The 22872-nt window shown below is 38.0% G+C and overlaps 1 protein-coding gene across 1 annotated transcript in view; it reads right to left on the reverse strand.

The window, feature by feature from the left end:
* Nucleotides 1–22872, reverse strand: part of MAML2 (mastermind-like 2 (Drosophila)) — a 372408-nt gene that overhangs the window by 9360 nt on the left and 340176 nt on the right. Inside the window, exon 3 of the mRNA XM_012000955.1 lies at nt 5272–5475. Within this exon, the coding sequence (XP_011856345.1) occupies nt 5272–5475 (204 nt within the window). The remainder of the gene's footprint in view (nt 1–5271; nt 5476–22872) is intronic.

Here is a 22872-nt window from a genome sequence, read left to right on the forward strand (position 1 = left end):
CAAACTCTGCCTCCCAGGTTCAAATGATTTTCCTACCCCCCGAGCCCTCAGGATTACAGGTGCCCACCACCATGCCCAGCTAATTTTTATATATTTTTTAGTAGAGATGGGGTTTTACCATGTTGGCCAGGCTGGTCTCGAACTCCTGACCTCGTGATCCACCCACGTCAGCCTCCCAAAGGGCTGGGATTACAGGCATGAGCCATCGTGCCCAGCCCTGTATTCTTATTTGTTAAATCTGATAACTCTAGGGTAGGAGGAGATGTCAGGAGACACCAACAGGTACCAATATAGGCACTATATGAATTTTATCTCTTTTTTACCTCGTTATAAACAATTCTTAAAAGTAGGCATGATTATTTCCACCTAGGAAATAAGGCAATGGAAGCCTTGTTAGGCTAAGTAACTTGCTCAAGATCACACAGTGGTAGAACCAAGACTGAATCCTGAGTCCCAAACTCAGGCTCTTTCCTAACACACAATACCAGGCCCCTTGCTACTCTGTTTCTCAGCTCCCCGTTCTAAAAGCACAGGTTTGCCACCCTCCCTTCATTTCTTCCATTTGGAATCAGCCTTTTGATTTTTAGAACAGGTGAGTTTGGAAGCTAAGAAAAAAAATAGAGACATTCTTTTAATATGTCAATATCCTCAGTCAAAGAGCACTAGGAACACAGCTGTTGGCTTTATTACTTGTTGCAGCAAGGGAGAACACACATCATGAGGGGTCACAGGGTATCTCAGTAGGAGAATGTTAGAGAGAATCTGTCCTGAGATTTGGACTTTGAGTGATTTCGGGAGGGTCTAAGGAAATGGTGCTTTGTTCTAGATTGGAAGCTGTCACAAAGTAAAGTCAATTCTAATTAAATAAAGAAGTAGCTATCACTCATTTAACAAGAGAGGGGGGTGTTTGGTGTTTTGGAGGTTGCACAGTGACCTTGTTTGTGTCTGTTTTTAGACAAAATTATGAAGTGTTATTTTGTCTCATTTTACCATGGTCTCAGAGTAACCTTGTCTGAGGTTGACATTCTGTAGGATTGTTTATACCCAACAGAGAACAAAATGGCTTGACTGTGAGTATCATATCAGCTTTGGGAATTAAGGGCTGCTTTTTATCTTGTTTGGTATGGATCAGGGAGTTTTTAGAATGACTTCACTGCCATTTTGTATGCATCCCAAAGCAATCTCAATTTTCAAGATAAAAATAATCAGCATAGGTAGAGGGAGAACGCTATAATTATAGAAAAGTCAACAAATAGAAAAGAAAACTTTGCAATAGATACATGGGTAAATTAGCTGGAAGACAAATGTGCACTGCCTAACTTAGAACTGACTTAAACCATGTGTTTCTCAGTTTCCCATCAAATTCCAAACCTTCTTAGTAGAATAAGTCTACTATAAAGGAGGGGAAAAAGCCTTAAAACAACAACAAACCAAATTTAAATTCTTGTTGCTAAGAAAAAAGCTTGAAAGACACAGTTTTTTGCACATAAGTAATTCATATAAAACACAATTTTGATGAGCTAAGTGTAAATGAATCAGAAACATATGGATTACATTTCTTTTAAACATGGGTTTACAAATTAAGGGAAAAAGTGGTTGGTGAAATGCTTTTTGGTTTTGCCCAAACCCTAAATGTTTAAGAAACAGCTTGAGATGTTCCATGAACCCCAATGTGGTGATGTTCAACCAGCTCTGTTGTAAACTGTTGTGTAAGATGACAGTTTTGATTTTTATGCCAAGCATGGGACTTTCTGAAATCCACTCTTTTCCAAAAGTATCTGTCCTTCTTTCTTATGTAATTAGGTGTTTCTACTGTTTATACTGAAGAAGACAGGATGTGTGTGTGTGTGTGTGTGTGTGTGTGTGTGTGTGTCTGTGTGTGTGTATGTGTGAGAGAGAGAAAGAAAGAGAGAGAGAGAGGTAAAGAGAGAGAAGAAGGTGCTTGACTTCCCATCATAGACTATATTGCAAACCTGGGTTTATTTTTATATCTCTTCAATCTAATTATTGACTTTTTTTTTTTGAGATGGAGTCTCACTTTGTCACCCAGGCTGGAGTGCAATGGCATGCTCTCATCTCACTGCAACCTCTGCCTCCCAGGTTCAAGCGATTTTTCTGCCTCAGTCTCCCAAGTAGCTGGGATTACAGGCACCTGCCATCATGCCCAGCTAATTTTGTATTTTTTTATTAGAGACGGGATTTCACCATGTTGGTCAGGCTTGTCTCCACTAGAGGGCTAAATTGTTGTTCAAAGGGTTTTCATATATATACACACATGTATATATATGTATGTATATATACACATATATATACACGTATATACATACACATATATATACACGTATATACATATATATGTGCATATATATCCATGTATATATACATATATATACGTGTGTGTATATATATATCCAGAAATTTAGGTTTCTTAAACTACTTGTTCACAAATGACTTAGATTAATAACTTTGCATATGGACATAACATAGAACTGCCATGTTGTTCTTTTGTGCTGAAGAGCAGCAAAGACTAGACTGCAATACTGAATAGAGACGGCTACAGTTTGCAAAAGAATGACATTCCCATTCTGTGCAAGTGTAAACACATAGGCCATTTCTGAGATTACTTTTGTGCAATATGAAATTTAATTTATGAACTAATATCTAATGATAACCCAATCTGTTAGACTTGAAAACCCATTATAGAAATCATCTGTTATAGTACATATCTATTCTGCTTCAGTTTCTTCATCTGTAAAAATGTGAGATGTGGATAATTATAGGACCTCCCTCATATTTCTATTTAATTCTGTGAAAATCCAGCTTGGTGCCTGGCACACAGTAGGTACACAATGCGTGTTGGTAATTATGATGTCCGTTGTAATAAGTACTATTCATGTCTCTTCTTTGTGCTTCATTGGTAGGAGAATAACAGAGAATAAGGATAACAAACTTTCATGAGAAAACATCTCAATTTAGGTGCCTATGTGGCCTTGCCAACTGACTGCAAATGACCACAAAGCATATGCTAATGTACAGTGGTATCAAAGACCACTTCTTCCTGGATATGCTAAAAAGCACAGACACCCTCAATGGTGTCCAAACAAAGAGACATGTGAATGGTTTCTAAAAATCACAAAAACAGCAGCCTCATTCTCATTCATCTCACAGTTTATGCCACTGCCCTTTGCACCTGTCCTAGTGGTGACTCAACTGGGGCCCAGTGGGAGTTAGGCCAGTGCCAGGCCAGGACCCTCATGGAATGTATATGCTACCACTTCCTTGCCTTTTAACAAGAGCTGAAAATCAACCTCTGCGTGTTATAATTCATAAAATTAGTAGTATTGCTGGTAGTGATGAAAGTGTACCCAGTAAGTCAACCTTAGATTACATGTTTTTCTCTCTGCTGCCCTTGTTTCTAAGTTCTTTAGTTTATAAGGATAAAAATGGGAGGGGAAGGAAACAAGGGGAGGACTGGAGTTTTCAAAACTATGATTTCTAGAAGAAACCAGTTGTGTCACTTTGTGATCCAGTCTGTGACTCCCTTAAACCTTACGGCAGTATTCAAGGTCATCTGTAATCTTATTTCTCAATATTCCTTATTCCAGGTCAAATAAATTTACTTCTCACTATTTCTTTTCACATGTCCTGAATACAAAACTTAGTCCACTTGTAATTCCTTAAAAAAAATGTGGTTGTTAGACTATGTTTACTTTTTATCAGGCATTAAATATTTCATAATGCAATCTCAAACTACCCAACAAATTCACACCCAGGCTGCACCTTTTGGTGTCTGCTCCACCCTCCACCCACAATAGTAGACCCCACCTACTCTATCAGAACCCTACAGTCCTTCAAAATCAATGTCAAATTTTACTTCTTTGGGAGACTATCCTCAATCTTTTCAGGCTGGATTTAATCTTTCTCTCCATTACATTTTCTCTTACTCTTTTTATACTTTTACTGTAATGCAAATCTGAATCTAGTATTTCCCCTTGTGTTAAATCCTTAAAATCTCTTCTGTTGCTTTTCAGTGTATATTCTGGCCTCTCAAGCCCTACCCTCCTGCCTCTTATCTCCGGCATCTTTACTCATCACTTTCCCATTCTTGTGCACACTCAATACCTTGGCAGGCATAATATGTAGTATCCTTTATTGTTCCCAGGTCTTTGAATATGCTCATTGTTCTGGCTGAAATAACCTTCCTACTCTTCGTCTCATCTCTTACTCCAGTTTCAGATATTCAGTAGATAGAACATTCTTTCTGAAATCATTTCTAGTAGTTCCCAGAGTATAGCACTTAATCACATGCATTACAATTGGCCAATTTATTTGACATATCCTCAGTATGCTCAAGGCTTCTTTAGGGTGAAGAGAGGATTTGCCTTGTTTATGGCTCTACCCTTATTACAAATTATTATTTACTAAATAATTATAGCCCTTGTGATACCCTGCATTTCTGACTCTTACTGCAAAGCTCCTTGAATATAAAATTATTTGATTTTGTTTTTAATCTTTTCTGTATACCTTAGCTCTAATTCACCTGGAGTTGCTTACTTTTTATTTCATTTGGCCAAATAATTTGAAGGGAGGCAATGAAGCCAGGGCTGAGCAGATAAATACTGAAGGAGGGTTAATGCATGCGTAGTGTGTGGTAAACACAATCTTGTCTTTCTCAAAAAGTCAACTATTAGGTTGATGCAAAAGTGATTGCAGTTTTTGCCATTAAAAGTAGCGGCAAAAATCACAATCACTTTTGCATCAGCCTAATATATACAGTGCAAATGGGAAATGCATTTAACATTTTCTTTTAAAAAATCCCCTATTGTAAGTTGCTTTATTTTAGAAGCCAAATCTTGGTTTCGAGGCTCCATGTTGGCTTTTAAAGTTGCTTTTAAAACTCTTATCTCTAAAATCAGTTTGGATTTGAGTTGATTCAAGTTCAGTTTACTATTTCTGCCCCTTAAGCCTGGGGAACAACACTGGTTTCTTTTGCCCGATTCAAATGCTTATGTTGGTTGTTCTAGACATTCCTGGGCTGGGCAGGGCTGGTTAGCAGAGGTGCCATGCATTCCAAGTGTCCAGCAGCTGTTAAATCAAGTTTGATTTTTTTTCTTTCTGCAGTACACTAAATGTATGGAATTATCCTCTCTTACAGTCGGGACATCTTTGTTGCTGTCACGTAAGTAGGCACAGTAAATATAAATGGAAAAGAATAAACTCCCTCTGGTGGGTCAACAGGTCCGTTCAGTAGAAATTAAGAGAAAGTTTTACCGCATCAGCCAGCATCTGCTGCTGGAGAAGAAGCTGCTGTTTCTGCTCCATGATCTGCCTCTGTAGAGTCTGCTTCTTTCCCATCAATTGCTGATTCAACAGTGATTGCTGGGAGTTCATGTAACCACTTCCAGTGTTTGGATTTGAGCAGGGGTTGGGACTTGGACTGGGGCCTGTGTTCTGGCCTACCACAGAGTGTTGATCCTAAAGAAGAGAAAGGGGGAAGGAAAAGCTACTGTGAATTTAAAAGAGAAAAATATAACACAAAGATCATACACTCAAATTCCAAACATTTTTGATCTTATTAAAGATCAAACATGGTTAAATGGGTTGGAGATCAGAAAATCGCTTTTTAAATGTAGAAGAAATTATTGCATATTACAGCAACCAAAGCAGCTGGGTTAATGACATTAGGGCACTGGAAAAGCTCCCATAGGACTCTGATGGTGGAACCTCCACATTCCAGAAGGTGTTTATGGAACCTCAAAGAAAACTACCATAAAAACATATGGCAAACCTCTCAATTTCTCAGGAATAAACATCATAACCTAACAGATCCTTCCTTTTCCCAAAGTTAGCATGTATCATTGCTGATCCTGCAATGAAAATCATGTTTTAATTCACGTGTTTAAAAGTTGAAACCATTTTAGACAGAAGGCATTTTGCCTTACCCAGCTTTCTGTGACAGAGAGGCAGGAAGGCCTGTAAGTTTCTGTTTCATAAACTCAAACTTGGAAAGGACTTCACTTCTCAGGGACTTGTAAATTTTAATCCCCAGTCAACAATTCAGGTATCTTGGCACAAGAATCTCAGTAAAAGAATACCCGACACACTGATAATGAGAAAATATTGATTAAAAACTCAATTGTATATCAAATAATATTGGGTATTGGTGAACTGCCTTTCTAATTTGAGGTCTCTACCAATTTTTTGGCATTGACAGATCAGGACTCTGCAAGACAGTAAGCTAAACCCAGTTGAATATTCTCATTAATTCCCAGTGATGTATTTAGGATTGAGCTCTGCACTAGTACACTAGTAGGGTTATAAGAAGACTAGAAAATATGGTTATCACCTTAGAGAATTTATCACCCAAGTGAGGGAGAAATGCTTATGTGTATAAACACAAGAAAATGCAAAATCAAATTTTAGATCATAAGATATAAACAATAAGTCAAAAATTGTTATACTTTGATTAGAATGATCTGGGAATCAGCTTATAAGGCAGATGCCCTGGACTTGTCCCAGGGATTCTGAGGCTATAGATCAGGGTACCTCCTTAGGTCATTCTGATACTCATTGGTCCAGGGAATATGCTTTGGGAAACACTGAATACATGGGAACAAAAGAAATCCAACTCCCTCTTTTTTTTTTTTTAAGAGACAGAGTCTCACTCTGTCACCCAGGCTGGAGTGCAGTGGCACAATCATGGCTCACTGCAGCTTTAACCGCCCAGGCTCAAGCAATCCTCCCATTTCAGCCTCCTAAGTAGCTGGGACTACAGGCGCGCACCACCTGGCTAATTTTTAAATTTTTTGTAGAGATGGGGTGGCTAACGTTTACATTTTTTGTAGAGACAGGGTCTTATTACGTTGCCTAGGTTGGTCTCAAACACAAGGGCTCAAGTGATCCTAGATCCTTGGCCTCCCACAGTGCTGGTATTACAGGCATGAACCACCACACCTGGCAAAAAAAAATCCAGCTGTCATTCACCGACTAAACTGTGTGAGGTTATAAGACATAAAAACATAAAGCAGGCAGTTGAGTGTGGTGGCTCATGCCTGTAATCCTAGCACTTTGGGAGGCTGAGGCGGGTGGATCACTGAGGTCAGGAGTTTGAGACCAGCCTGGCCAACACGGTTAAACCCTGTCTCTACTAAAAATATGAAAATTAGCCAGGTGTGGTGGCACGTGCCTGTAATCCCAGTTACTCAGGAGGCTGAGGCATGAGAATCACTTGAACCCAGAAGGTGGAGGTTGCAGTGACCCGAGATTGTGTCACTGCACTCCAGCCTGGGCGACAGAGCAAGACTCTGTCTCAAAACAAAGACAAACAAACAAACAAAACCACAAAGCAACTCCCATGATACCACATGAGTAGTGGTAGTAGGTACACCATCTGTGGAAATTCTCTTCTCTTTCATTTCTTTCTCTTTATGTGCCGAGCTGAAATAAATAAATAAGTAAGCCACACTCTGAAAGCCTTGGCCTTTTGTAATCTCTGGGGCTACAGAGCTCACCAGCTGCCTCAAAAGCAAAGGGTTATAAAATAATCCTAAGGGCGACCATCCACTGAGGCTTATTATCAGCCATTCACTGTGGTCAGTGCTTTACGTGATTTATCTCATTCATTCCTCCCAACAAAACAATGAGCAAGAACTTGTATTATTAACCCAACTTGGCAGATGAGAAACCTGAGCTCAGAGAGATCACATAGCTGTAAGTGGCCGAGGAGGATTTGAAGCCAGGTGTGTCTGACCCCATGACTCTAGTTCTCAATCAGTATACTTTACTGCCTGTCACCTGAGACAGGAAGCATAGAGAAGAAAGATTTTTGTACTTTAAACCTGGGCCAACCCATGAACTCATGCAGCACTCATCCCAGGGTTGAGCACCCTCAGGTCAGGAAGGTGGAAGGAAGTGTGTTGGAGAGAAGGACAGGGGAGTGAGGACAGGGTGGGGAGATCCTCTTCACCAGTTAGTAAAAAATAATCACAGCCATCTCTGAGGTACACCCATGGAGCAGCTTAAGGAAACCATCCTCTAATATATTTACACCCCTATGACCAGTCAGTTCTTTCAATTTTAAATCCATCATGAATTTTGGAGAAGATTTCACCCCCTGTGTTCTATAAGCCACTAGGAACGTGGGCTTGGAGACAAGCACTTAAGAGTCATTGACAGAATAGCAGGAGATGAGGATCTGTGAGCTAAGTGTCTTGGAGGGCAAAAGGAGGAGAAATACATGGAGGATTGGGGACTGGGTCTTTGGGTGCACCCTGACTAAGGACAGGGAAGCAGAGCCTGTGACGGGGGAAAGAGGCAGGATCAGGGAAGCGTAAAGACAGCTGGAAGTGGTGGGGAAAGACATCAAGGTGCGAGAGAATGTATTGGAGATGGTAGTTTGCTTTCTACTCTCCACTTGAACCAGAATAGAAAGAGTCTGCTCTTTTCTTTGATATAGTTTGGAGTTTTACGCAGGACTTTCAAAATAAGATTTTGTGGTTTCTTTTGTTTGTTTGTTTTGGTTTGGTTTTGGAAGTAGCTGACAAGCATAGGTAGAAAAATTCAAAACACTTTTCTTTTCGTCTTCGTTTCCTTGCCCTGCAGTGGATGAGACCATAAGCTCTGGAGATAAGTCCACCTTGGTTCATATCACGGTTCTGACACTTAGTTGTGTGATATGGCAAAAGTTAATTCACCTCTCTAAGCCTCAGTTTTCTTATCTGTAAAAAGGAAATAATAACAGTATAGATGTCACAGGTTCCCTACAAGAATTAGGGGAGATAATCCAATACCTATTACTAAACAATAGCCGCTCATAATTATTAAAGTTATTTCTACACATAGGAACAATAGTCTGTTTTCATTTGTTTTCATTGTGAAACAAAGGAGATAGAACTCGCAGACTACAGAAAGCTGTTCTGTATCAGGTCTCTCCGAAATGTAGAGGTCTCAGTTATATTGCAGATTATGAGCCATCCAGGGATTTGGGAAATTACCTTCATCCTCCTACTTGAAGATGCCAGAAGATGGGTGGGGTATCATTCTCTGATGGGCTGTCTTTTGGGGTATGCTGCTTTCTTGCTTAGGGGCTCAGCTCAGGTCCCTGTTAACTTTGCTCTTTGCTGTTCTGGTTTTTATTCTCTTAACATCCAATTACTTATGCATAGTGCAATCATGTATATTTACTAAGTACCATGCCTTAGTTTCCTCATTTGCAACATAAAGGTAATATATTAATTACCTAAAATTTGACAAGATGAATTTTAGAACAGTACCAGGGACTTAGTAGAGATGTTTGATACACTTTAACTATTATTATTTTGTTATTTCTGTATTTTTAAATATTAGAGAGATGTTTTATATCCAATGAGTCTTGTGAAGGAGCTCACACTGTACGTGTACCTGGACTACAGATGTGGTGTGTTTGGCCCCCATTGTGTTTGAAACACAAATTGCTCTTTGTGCTCTCCAGTTGGCCACAGCAGCCTCTACTACTCCTTACTTTATTATACCCACCCATTTTCCTCATTTCTATCACTTGCCTGGTCCATGTAGGCCATATGAGTTTAAGATCTCTGGCATACAGTTTATCTGGAAAGACAAGCTACACATACCACACACTCCACATATCCACTCACCCAAAGTTATGATAACAAAAAGCAATCATTTCCATTAGGTGGTATGACACCTACTAGTGTCTTAAGATTAAAACCCAGATCACGGCACACATTTACCTATGTAACAAACCTGCACATCCTGCACATGTACCCAGGAAATTAAAAGTTGAAGGAAAAATCAATCATTCAATCAATCTCAGATCACCTGATGCCTAGTCACCCATTAATCCATCAATCCATTAATGAATTTGACAAAGTATACTGAATGTCTACCCTGTGCTAGGCAGGTTTTTATTCTCTACAGACCAAAATGTATTTAGAAATGGAGAAAATGAGGAGAAAGAAAAGAGGTAGACAGAGTGCTCAGTGTTGGCAGAATTGATGAACTCCAAAATAACTTCCAGAGAATTCTGGAAAACCACCCTTTTCTAAGATTTATAAAAGATCTGCATGCCGGAAAATGTAACTATGTCTCTTTCTCTCTCTAATCAAACAGATAGACTGTGCTAAATAGAGTTTCCTTCCTTCATGGTACCAAAAGATACTTTGGGACCCTTTTCCCTTAGGGTCTGAAGGGTTTTCCAAATTTGAAACTAGTGCTGGGGTGAAGGGAGGTGCCTTGGTATGGAGGAAAGAATAAGAGATAAACTCTTTCTTGGAATTTTGTAAAATTTTTAAAAATCTTATAGTTCCTAGCTCATGGGTTTTACCACGTACCTACTACACACATTCTTTGAATTCATGATTGAAGTAATATTTGGCTGCCCTTGCATTTTTTTTGCCCTTATGTTTGCTGTAAAACACAAAACACCTCCTTATACAAGCTTGCTGTCATTGCCAACACGTTGTGCAAACTTTAGGACATAAAATAGTTTGAAAGAAAAATCTGCTTCGATGCATTGGCTTTGATTTTCATACTTAGCCTCACTCTTTGCCTTAAACTCAACCTATGTAGAACTTAATAGAAATCATCTGGTTTTTCCCCGACACACATTTTCTCCTGTAGTGCATATGGAGGCATGGTAAAAATGGCACATTCTCAGCTGATAGATGAGAGTATGTGTGCCTGTGTGCATGCATGTGTGTGTGAGATTGTGAAAGAATTAGGCTATTTCCATCAATGTAGTGTTTCACATGATAGAAAACCCAGTTTTCTAGAGAAACTGTAGTTAAAGATTGATTTGGCAGCAAGGAATAGTCAATGACTGGTTCAAATCAAGAACTTTCATGATCTTTCATTTTACATGTTCTTTTTCCGTTTTTACCTACAAAAGTATAGTGTTTGGTTCTAACCTACAAAATAGGTTTCAGATCCAAGCCTCCTGGGTTTTAAATCAATTATGAGTGTACAGTAATGTATATTTATTGTGCACTTCTAGATAGTTTTCCACGTTTGTGAGTGTGTGTGCGTGCGCATTAGAGATTTTAAAGTCTTTTTATAGTGTTAGTGCCTGAGATAGTGTAGCATGCCAGTGCTTAAGTATGGATAAAACTTCTTGGTCCTTGTTTTAACCCAGCACAGGACTGCCAGACCAATGAAAATATATTTGTATTCTTTTAATAAGGTTCTATCAATCAATCTATCTTTAGAATTATTACCCTCACTGCACTCTTACTCATTAATTCACCAAGTATTTATTAAGCATCTACTACACATCATGCATTCTTCTGGACCTTGGGGATAAAGCAGTAAAAAGATACTAAAAGGACTTCTTATGAACCTAAAACAAACGACATTTTTATGAGTTTTAGAATCACAGTCTCTTAGTAGGATACATCTTTTTCTCAAAATGCCATCCCAATCAAAAAGAATTTGAGATCTTCATTTCAATATTTCTCAGCTGTACACAAGTGGTCCTGAGCTCACTCTAAGGCCCGCTGGTGAGCATCTTCTTCCTCTAAGTCTTTGGCCCTGTTATTAGAAATTCACTGCTCTATCCCTAACCACTGCTAGTATTTAGTCATCTCATCTCTGCTCTTTTACTCTGAGAATGTTTTAAAATTATGTCAAAGCAGTAGTAAAGATCTCATAATGCATTCATATATTTTTTAAAAAATGTTTCCAACCTCATCTGCCATTTAAGAAGATGCTAGATATTCTTGATCGAACTGCTATACTCAAGAATTTTGGACTCATACTCTATATAGATACTAGACTCTTTATATAGCAAAAGCTTCCCTATATAGCAAAGCTTTTATCTACCTATTTATCCACTTTTCTTTCTTTCTTTCTTTCTTTCTATCTATCTATCTATCTATCTATCTATCTATCTATCTATCTATCTATCTATCTATCTATCTATCCATCCATCCCATCCATCGATCTACCTACCCAACCTCCTTACCTGTCCATTCTAGTCCAAATCTCCAAACTGTACTTTCTTCTACCACATCCCTAGCAAATGATCTTTCAACCTCTGCTAAAATTACAGAAACATTCTTGATGTATTATTTGGAATGCTCTTCAGAACTCCAAGCTGCTATTCTTAGCATCTGAGCGAAGAAAATGCTTTTGACATGATGGGTTTCATTCATTCACTTATTTTCTAAAAAAGCAGGTACTGACTAAGTATAACCTATGTCCCAGGCATTTCACCAGGTGCTAGAGAAATGAAGATAATTTGGACACAGTTCTTGTTTACAAGGCTTTTACCTCCAAGGAGTGGAGATAGTCTTAGTCACACCCTGGATTGTGGGCAGCCCTGCATTAGGAGGGTAACAAAGTTTATGCAGCCTGCTGGAAAATCCTGCTACCTGACTATACTTTTAAGTTTTCCAACTGTGCTACTGATGGATGATTTATTTCCTAGAATGGTCTCAAGGATGTTAGGAGACCATTTGGTAAATCAGGTATATGATGACCGAATCTTTTAACTTGAGGCAAATAAAACATGCTCACAAGTTAAGTAAGCTCACAAGGAAGCTGGATGCATGTTTTAACTTACGGAAAAAAATCTGGTTAAAAATGCTTTCCCCAATTTTTTACTTCATTCATTTAATATCTAGTTTATGTATCACCATGGGAAGTACTAGCTCACTGACGTTGTAAACTATGTCTACAAACCCAGGAGACAATTAGGAGAACACATGAACTCTTTCAAATGGGTACCCTTTTCCCTTAGAAGACAAATTACCTGTCCTTTGTATTAATTGTGTTTCTCTCAAAGGCAGTTTGAAGTCCTTTTGAAAAAAAGTCCAGATTAAAAAATTAAGAACAAACCCCACTGTCCCAGCCTTCTGCCAGTGAATTCACCACTACCCTTTTCTTTAAATTTTCTGGGATAAATTGCTAAAGAAATAGTATGTGTGAAGGAAATCTTGTAAATCTCAATAACCAAAAGCAGAGGACAGGCCTGGCTACTGGGTGTTACTTTGATAAAGTGTCTCTGTAAATCATGGACAATATGTTAGAGAGCTTTAAAAAAGATATTCACTAATAAAATCATTGGGACTACCTCTTTCTTTCATTTCAATGGAATTGTAAGGATTCCATCAGGCAGGACTGATCTCAGCAAAAGGTAGAATGGGGTACAAAATATCCCTGGTTTCATTGAAGTATATACAGAAATAGTAAGACTCACTGGATTCAGTCAGTTTTACAGTTAAAGCAGTTTTGTGGGCTGAACAGTGACACAGTAACTTTCACAACATAGGCAAAGTTACCGGGCAGGTATTGTTCTCTTAATTAAAAAAAATAAAAAATAAAATAAAAAAAAAAGCTCTACAAAATATTTGTCTTGTTCTAGGCAGTTGGGTAAAATAGCTCTCTGTTCCTCTTCACTTATTTTAGAAGGGGACTGTACAGCGATTTTCCCCCCACAAAAATGAAGTAATGTAAATTACTTGAGATCCATGAGAGTATTTTGGCGTGGGATGACTGCCTTTTCTTTTTCTTGGCTTCTAGAGCTAGGCATCTGCAATTTGCAAAACAAATTCAAGATAAAGTACCCAGCTGGGCAAGTCTGTACAGTAGATCTCACAAACTGGTTTGCTATTCAATCAATCTTTCTTCTCCCTACCCCCTTCTCTTTCCCTCTTTTTGTCTTTCTTTCTCTGTCCCAATGAACTAACTGCTCAACTGTTCCTTTTGGCTATTCATCTTCGGAACTGTCTCCTGATGAAGCCATTTATTTATCTCTGTGCCTAAAAAACAAGTTGTCTCAACTGTTTCAGATTCCCAATAAGTTGGCAGACCCACTCACTCAAAGTTATTTATTTGGGGCATTAACAGTGAGGTGGTTGTGGGTGGCCAAAATAATTGAGCAGTTGTTATTTAACACAACAATGACAACAACAACGACAACAAAACAATTGTCAGGAAATCATCCAGGAAACAGCTTGTAAACAGAAAAGACTGAAGGGATGAAACCCTCCTATCTTCAGGTTACCAGATCTTCCAGTCTTCTATTTCAAGGGTCAGCCGACTATGACATGATGGCCTAATCCCGCCTGCCACCATTTTTGGTCAATAAAATTTTATTGGAACACAGCCATACACATTCATTCATATGCCTGTGGCTGCTTTCCCACTATAATAACAGAGTTGAATAGTTGTGCCAGAGACCTACGGCACACAAAGCCTAAAATACTTGCTACCTGGCCCTTTACAGAAAAAGTTTCTTGACCCTTGCTATACTTGGCTGTATTGGACAAATAATGCAAGGTACTTTGGTCTTTTACATTACATTTTAAAAATGCCTTAGATGAAGTACACAGCAATCCTTTGAGATAACCGGCAAGTTGAAAACAAGAAATATTTATCATAAAATCTCTTTACAATAGCCTTCCACTTTAGTAACCATTACACACAGCAGGAACTAAAAAGCAACTTTCATCCAACTTTATTTTACAGATGAAGACGCTGCCCAGAAAGTTTAAGGAATTGACTTGCACAAGATCACAAACCTAACTGAGAGATGAGGAACACAGATCCCAAATCTGGGAAAATACATTAAGAAGAAATAAACAGAACAAAGTCTATTTGCTTGAAAGAATTGTAGCTTATCTGATATAACTTATTGGGAGTGAGAGATTGGGTGGTGGAGATGAAGGTCGAGCTTGAAAAAAACAGAAGAAAGTATTTGGTTTAGTATTCTTCTTTCCCCTTCACAATTGTGAATAGTAGCTGCTTTCCCCTTCTATTTAATAGGGAATTTTCTTTACTTGCTCAGTACCTTCTCCTGCACCCTGCAGAGAAACCCCAATCATATGTTTATAATCTGTTTATTTCAAATTATTAGAATGAATTTTATAGTCACTATAGAGTTTATTCTTCAGATATTACCCAATTTTTAAGTCACCAGGACACTGTGTCTATTCTTAGCCTCTGGGGTGGACACGTATTATGGGTTGGCACAGAGACCAGCTCTATGAGTGAGAAAGCAGCTTTCAGTGGGAGAGTGGCCAGGAACAAAACGTCAGTGGGTCAGGGTGGAGTGGGAAGAGTTTGGTAACTCAGGGGAAGGAATGAGAAATTTTTCTTAAAACAGAAATTCTTCAGTTTTAGAAGGACTCTTTGTGGCAGATTTCAAATTTCTGCTCTATAAGTTAGCTTTCAGCTTTCTGCCTGTAGAGCAATGGTTTCAAACATTGATTTGGATCATAGTTCCTTTTGAGGATTTTCATAGCTATGGATTCTGTGTCTCTTCCCATCCCCCAAACACACATACAACTAATACTTTTGTCTACAATTTCAGGGAGTTGACAAATTCTTAAACATCCACAGACTATCCATAGAGCTCAGGTTGAGAACTCAACCTCCCTCACTCCCCACCGCCAATGCTGGTATTTATGAAAGTAATAAAATGATTTTTCCCTTGGATACAGCTTAAAATCATACTGTACTCCCAGCTTAAAATCATACATAGCTCCTCACTAGCTTTGGGATCACGTCCTAACTCCCAAGAATGATATATAAGGCCTTCCATGATCTGGCCTCTGCATCTTTCTCCAGTATTCTCTCTCAACACATCCTTTCCTCACTCTATACTATAGTGATATTAAACTACATGCAGTTCTCCAAACCCACAGAGTTGTTTCTCTTCTCCAAATTTTTGTATATGGTCATATCCTCTCTGTCTGGAACACTCTTTCTCTGCCTCTTCCTTCCAGGCAAACATCCTTTTTTTCTGGGCTCAACTCAGATGTAATTTTTTTTCAGGAAGTCTTCTCTTCCTAGAGTGCCTCAGTTCTCTTCTAGACTGCCTAGAACTGAGTTAGGTGCCCCTCTCCTGTGCTTTTGTAAGACCCATTACCGGCCTATTAGGCAGCCTTTGTCACTCTATATCATAATTGGTCATTTGCTTATACCTCTCTCCCATTTTAAGTGCTTTGAAGGCTGGGACATGTTCATTGTGAAATTCCCAGGGTATAGCAGACTCTCCATAGATGTTTTCTGAATTAAAAATACATGAATGATTGAAGAAGCAATGTGAAGGAAAAAAATGAGGACAGAACTTTCTGCTGTGAGGCACATGGGCTGAAAATGTTGGCTCTTTCCAAAGGCAACTGGAAAACCAAAGTAGGGGAGAAAGGCAAAGGTTGTGCAACATTTTTGAAGCCAATGTTGTTTTTATGGGTGTGCCACCTTAGAAGGGCCCTTGGCAAATAGAATGTCTTAGGAAAGAAAAGTTAGTGGTGAATGATGATGGAGATCTTGATGACAATGACAATAATGATGACAGGGCTGATGAAGATGATGATAGGGATGATGAGGAAGATGATGGGGATGATGAGGAAGATGATGGGGATGATGAGGAGGATGATGGAGATGAGGAGGACGACAGGGATGATGAGGAGGACGACGGGGATGATGAGGAGGAGGATGGGGATGAGGAGGAGGATGGGGATGAGGAGGAGGATGGGGATGATAAGGAGGAAGATAGGGATGATGAGGAGGATGATGGGGATGATGAGGAGGATGGGGATGATGATGAGGATGACGGGGATGATGAGGAAGACGATGGGGATGAGGAGGAGGACGACGGGGATGATGAAGAGGATGACGGGGATGATGAGGAGGATGACAAGGATGATGAGGAGGATGACGGGGATGATAAGGAGGAAGATGGGGATGATGAGGATGACGGGGATGATGAGGAGGACAGGGATGATGATGAGGAGGATGGGGATGATGAGGAGGAGGACGGGGATGATGATGAGGAGGATGGGGATGATGATGAGGATAGGGATGATGAGGAGGACGATGGGGATGATGAGGAGGACGATGGGGATGATGAGGAGGACGATGGGGATGATGAGGAGGATGATGGGGATGGTGAGGAGGACGATGGGTATGATGAGAAAGATGATGGAGATGATGAGGAAGATGATGTGCATGTGTTAGAAGGCAGGGAGAAGGCACACTGATGGAGTAAGAGTTCTACTAGTATTAATACTTCTCATTTTTTGAAAGATAAATGCCAAGCCATGTGTTGAGGGCCTGCATTTATTATCTTAATGAGTCCCCACAATAGTTCCGTTTTAATTATTATTCACATTTTAAAGATAAGGAGGTACAAGTTACAGAACTTGTCTTTTTTCCCCACATGTATGTCTTTAAAATCAAGAGTACTTTAAAGGCTATTGAGCTTAGTAAACAAGATAATACACACAATGTATATGCATTTAAAAATCCCTCTGTTCAAAAAGCGATTTCAGTGAGTAGGCAGCAATAGTGAAAGGTGGATTCTGGGATCAGACAGACCTGGGTTCAAATTCCAACTCTGCTTTTTTCTAAGTTGCATAGGGGTAATATTTAATAAATGTTACCTCCAATGATGATTAAGAACAAATAGCATAAAGTAAGTGAAGTATCTGGTATACAACAAATTCAAAACAAATATTAATATCTATACTTAAGTCAATTTGATATTAATTGAATATCATATAAATTTTCTGAATATCATACATATAACACAAGGCATTAGATTAAATAATATACAATTTCTGATCATCAGATAGTGATGGTAGCATGGTATTTATAGTAATATTAGTAATAAATCAACAAACAATAATTATCCAGAAATATTCTCACTTAAACTTAGCAATAGCTGAGCATTATCACCACTGCCTCTACCAACTAAAACAAGATTAGGAAATTGTATTTAAGAGTAATTTTATCTTTTGTTGAGTTTATTATATGAGTTGAATAAACTATCCCTCCGCTTTTCTTTTCTCTTTGGTATGTTGTATATCAGGCCTATACTTTCTCTTCACAAAAGCATTCATTTCAAAAGGATATACATTAGAAACTAGTTTTATACCCTAAAATTGTGAATTCCTCTAGAAATGTTTGGAAAGTATTATGGTTTGGGATAGGACAAGTTATCAACATTTTCTGTTCTCATTAAAAATAAAGGCAATTCAGTAAACAAGTAGTAATGAAGACTAAAGAAGGGGTAAATGATACCACAGTTCCAAAGAAAGAAAATCCCTTTTAAAGGATTAGTTCTTAAATCAAAATGATGGCCAAATTATACACGAAACAAATCTGGAATAAAAAAATTGATTTCCAAAGATAGCTTCTTATACTCTATAAAAAATATAAGATCTTTCCCTTGGGAATAAAAAACCCATTATGTAATTTTGACTCCGGAATTTCACCTTAATGAAAATTGTATAGACTACTCTTAGCTGCTTGTTATACTCTTCAAGACAGCAAAGTGTGAAATCTAAGAAAATTCTCACATGTCTCACGTGATATCCCATGACAATATATTGTAATGATGAAAAAAATGTAGCTTTTGTAATTAGAATGTCTGTGTGTAAATATTTGCTTCATAATTTACTAATTGTCTTTCTTGGGCAAATTATACAATTTTGTATGTTTTGATTTCTTGTCTATTTTGGAATAAATAATAGTGCCTTCCTCACGGAATTGCTGTATGGCTTGAATAAGATCATGTAAATAAAATATGTGACACAGTCTCTGGCCCCTATGAGGTGTTTGCTATGGTTTTAATAATGGGGTCTCCTCCAAAATTCCTGTTGAAACTTAATCCTCAGGGTGGTGGCACAAGAGATGGGCCCTTACGGGAGGTGATCAAGTCATGAGGGCTCTGCCTCATGAGAGGGATAAGGTGACCTTATAAAAGGGATTGAGAAAGTGAGTCCAGTTCCTTTTTGCCCTTGTACCTACCACCATGGAAGAATGCCACCATGAGAAGGCACCTAATCAATAGAACAGGCCCTCTCCAGACACCAATGCCAGTGCATTGATCTTGGACTTCACAGCCTCCATAACAGTGAGAAATACATTTCTGTTCTTCATAAATTACCTATTCTGTGGTATTTTGTTACAGCAGCACAAATGAACAAGACAGTTACCAAGAAATGCTAGCATTTATTTTAACTATTATCTCCTCTGACAATTTTTACTTCTTCTTATCACATATACTGACATTTAATTGATTCTTCTAGAAATCTGTTTTATGTTAACTGTAAATCTTTAAAATTTTTCAGTCTTCCCTTATGTCTTATCTAGGCCTTACTTTCTCCAACTTTAAGATCTGGAACTTAGACTATAATTTCTCAACTCCATTCTAGTGCTAGAATAGTTGAAATTTCATTTTTATTTAATCGAAGGAAAAATAATTACCACTGTAATGAAATAATTTGATTTCTTTTTTTCATTGAGTCAAAAATACAACCTATCAACAAGACATGCAAAGATTTTGCCTCTATACTGAACAAATAATAGATTGATTCAGTTGAGGGTGGAGAGTGGGGGATCAAGCTAGTTGTCTTCTGACGACATTTGAAGTAAATACACTGAAGCTTGGGAATGGAAATGTTGAATAAATATATTAGACTGAATTCTGGACTGGATTTTCAAGGCATAGGGTAGAATTATACAGCTCTGGTAATAAGTTCTGACTTTTCTCAACTAATTCTACCAAACGATTCATATTTTCCCCAATACTATAAAAAGAATACAAAATATTTTGCTAGAGATAATTTTTATACTTTGAATCTCTCCATTCTTCACTAAAATATACAAAATGTATTAACCTACGAAGTAACCTACAAATTTTGACATATTTTTTCATGAGAAATGAGAGAATGTCTTGGTTATTCCAGGTTGTCTATCAGACATAGAAATCTAGGTGCACAAATAAAATATAGTGACTGTGGTCAACATCTTCCAATGTGTTTGTCTAGTGTAATGTGACATGATTGCTTTTTTGAATGTACTATTATAAAGGCCAGAGAGGACATTAGAAAAGGAGCCATGTGTTCTCTGTTAAATGTAGCTATGAAGTCTTTCTTGGATTAGCAAAGCAAGCCACTAAATACTTCAGTGGGACTTCAAAAAAGCTGAGTTCTCCCTAAGAATCACTAAGGGATGAACTTCAAAAGATTAGAGGTTTCACTTGGATCAATTCCCAGAAAATCAAGTTATTTACCAAATCTTATTTATGCAAACTATATAAACACACTTTGATCTGCAGGGTACCAAAATGATGTTTTAGAAAAATGATAACCTTAAATGAAAAGTCTACTGTGGAGAAGAATGAGGAAAGTCAACTTTTTTTTGGTCTCATTATTTTGTCTGTCTACATTGATCAAATAAGTGGTACAATTACTGCCAGATCTGATGCTACTCTATGACTATGAACATAGAAAACAGTACCTAAATTTTTTATTAATTATTTTGAGCAATAAGATTAGGAGTATCCTTTTTTTTTTTTTTTTTTGAGATGGAGTTTTGCTCTTGTTGCCCAGGCTGGAGTACTGTGGCACGATCTCGGCTCACTGCAAGCTCTGCCTCCCAGATTCAAGTGATTCTCCTGCTTCAGCCTCCCAAGAAGATGGGATTACAGGCACGTGCCACCATGCCTGGCTAATTTTTTGTATGTTTAGCAGAAATGGGTTTTCGCCATGTTGGGCAGGCTGGTTTTGAAGTCCTGACCTCAGGTGATCCACCTGCCTCGGCCTCCCAAAGTGCTGAGATTACAGTCGTGAGCCACCACGCCTGGCCAGGAGTATCTTATACACACACACACACACACACACACACACACACACACACACACACGAAGTGTTTTAATGTTTCGTTTTTTTTTGTTTGGAATTACAAAGACTAGGTAGACTAGTAAGCCTAAATTATTTCTAGATATCAAACTTTTTTGTTTGTTTGTTTGTTTGTTTGTTTTTGTTTTTTTTTTTAGACGCATTCTCACTCTGTCACCCGGCTGGAGTGCAGTGGCGCGATGTCGGCTCACTACAACTTCCGCCTCTCGGGTTCAAGTGATTCCCCTGCCTCAGTCTCCCGAGTACCTGGGACTACAGGCGCCCGCCACCACGCGGGACTACAGGCGCCCGCCAGCCACGCGACCTCGTGATCCGCCCACCTCTGCCTCCCAAAGTGCTGGGATTACAGGCGTCAGCCACCGCACCCGGCCGATATCAACCATTTTTAAAGGCGTTTTTCTTCTATAAAGATTTCTAGTATATCTTTGGGTTAACAGAATGACTCTTTACATTAATTCATCAAAATAGAAAATTCAGAATAAGGTAGGTCTATCTTGGCACCTTTCCAACATGGGTAACTGATATCACTTGGATCTGGCGAGACAAGATATGACTATATCTTGCATTTATCTGCTAAATAATATATCAATTATTTATTTAAATGGATGTTTTCTTTTACTACACAGTGGTTATTTTAAGAACATGAACTGTTTTATTCAGTTATGCACTCCTATTAGAATATATAAGCCTGACTGAAAGTCCACATTAAGTATATATTTGTTAAGTAAAAACTCAATAATTACTTGAAAATCAGATAAACTGCATTTATAACATGATTTATAATTATTTAGATATTATTAAGAAAGTAACATGTATATAAAAATTTTTCAGTGAAATGACAAATATCAACATTACATATCATATAAAAACATGTATTACCTGGGAATACTTATTACTGTCAGTTCAATATAATATATAAACCTTTTCATTTGTGATGAAAACCTTGAATGTAAATTCATCACACCCAGATTTACATGAACTTTTAACCTTTTTTTTTCCCTCGGCAATTTGAGTAGGTTGGTTGTATTGGATTCTGTTACTTGTAACTGAAAACAGATCCGTGATTTGAACATAACTGTCCAGTGATTTTTCAATTTGGTAAACATTTGCGGCTTATGTTCCTCACTGCTGATCAGGAGAGAATGCAGGAAGGGAGACTGATATATTGTGCAGTTACCAATGTTTACATTGTTTTGTACTTTCCAGATTCGTGTGGTGCTTTTTAAAAATGATATACATTTGGGACTGGAACAACTTTTCAGCTGCTGGCTGGATCCAAATAACAGTTCATTGAGTACATATCTGAACAATTCTAAATATTTAAATCAAAACTGTGACTAAATTTGAGCCAATTAGATCCTCCTTAGAATTTGAAAATATTGTTATCTAGCCATCCTCAGAAGAAAAACAAAAACGAATTTTAAAAACTGCCTTCTTCTCCATAAAGTTAACAGAACTTGAGCCAAGCATGAGAAATGCCACATCACTGAATATCATGGAAATTTAAAATCAGTCAACTATTTGCTTCACGTACATGTTGCCAAATAATTGGCCTAAAAATTATTTAACTAAACTAATGGAGTCAACTAGCTGTTTTGGTATAAAAAGAACAGCTTGATTATCTCATCCCAGGAGATGATTTCCTTGATAGATTTTTGGTTGAAGTTCATCATATTTATCTAACCCTTGCCAGGTATTCACTTCAGTTTTCTTCTTGAAGACACAGTTATATTGACACCACTGAGATTCTAGCACCATTTTTAAAAGTTGCTTTTTTCAAGGTATTGGGCAAGCAATAGTACTTCATTTGGGGAAGGTGGTATGTTAATAGATATTTTGAGAGTTAACTAAATGAAAGTATTTTGAGTTCTTTGGAGGCAAAATAATATTGTTAGATGTAATATTAATGTGCAATTGACTAGCCATATAGGTCATATAGAAGGAAGGACAATTCAGTTCCTTTAATCACTTAAGGCTAAAGATGGCCATTAGCATGTATAGCAGTCCTTCTGCACCTCAGTGCTGCAACTGTTCCTTTACATCTTAATTAAATCTAAATATTTTCTCATATATTTTCTTCATCTTGATCTGGCAGCTGGGTTCATGGGTTTTCCCCAGATAATATGCCGTCCATTCAAATACCCTACTATTGCTTTCTATACCAGGAAGGTACTAATCTTTGAATTTAACTTGGTCCTGGTCATAAGAGAAAGTGGAATGGTTT

The sequence above is a fragment of the Mandrillus leucophaeus genome, unplaced genomic scaffold (genome assembly GCF_000951045.1).
Source record: "Mandrillus leucophaeus isolate KB7577 unplaced genomic scaffold, Mleu.le_1.0 Scaffold643, whole genome shotgun sequence".
NCBI lineage: Eukaryota > Metazoa > Chordata > Mammalia > Primates > Cercopithecidae > Mandrillus > Mandrillus leucophaeus.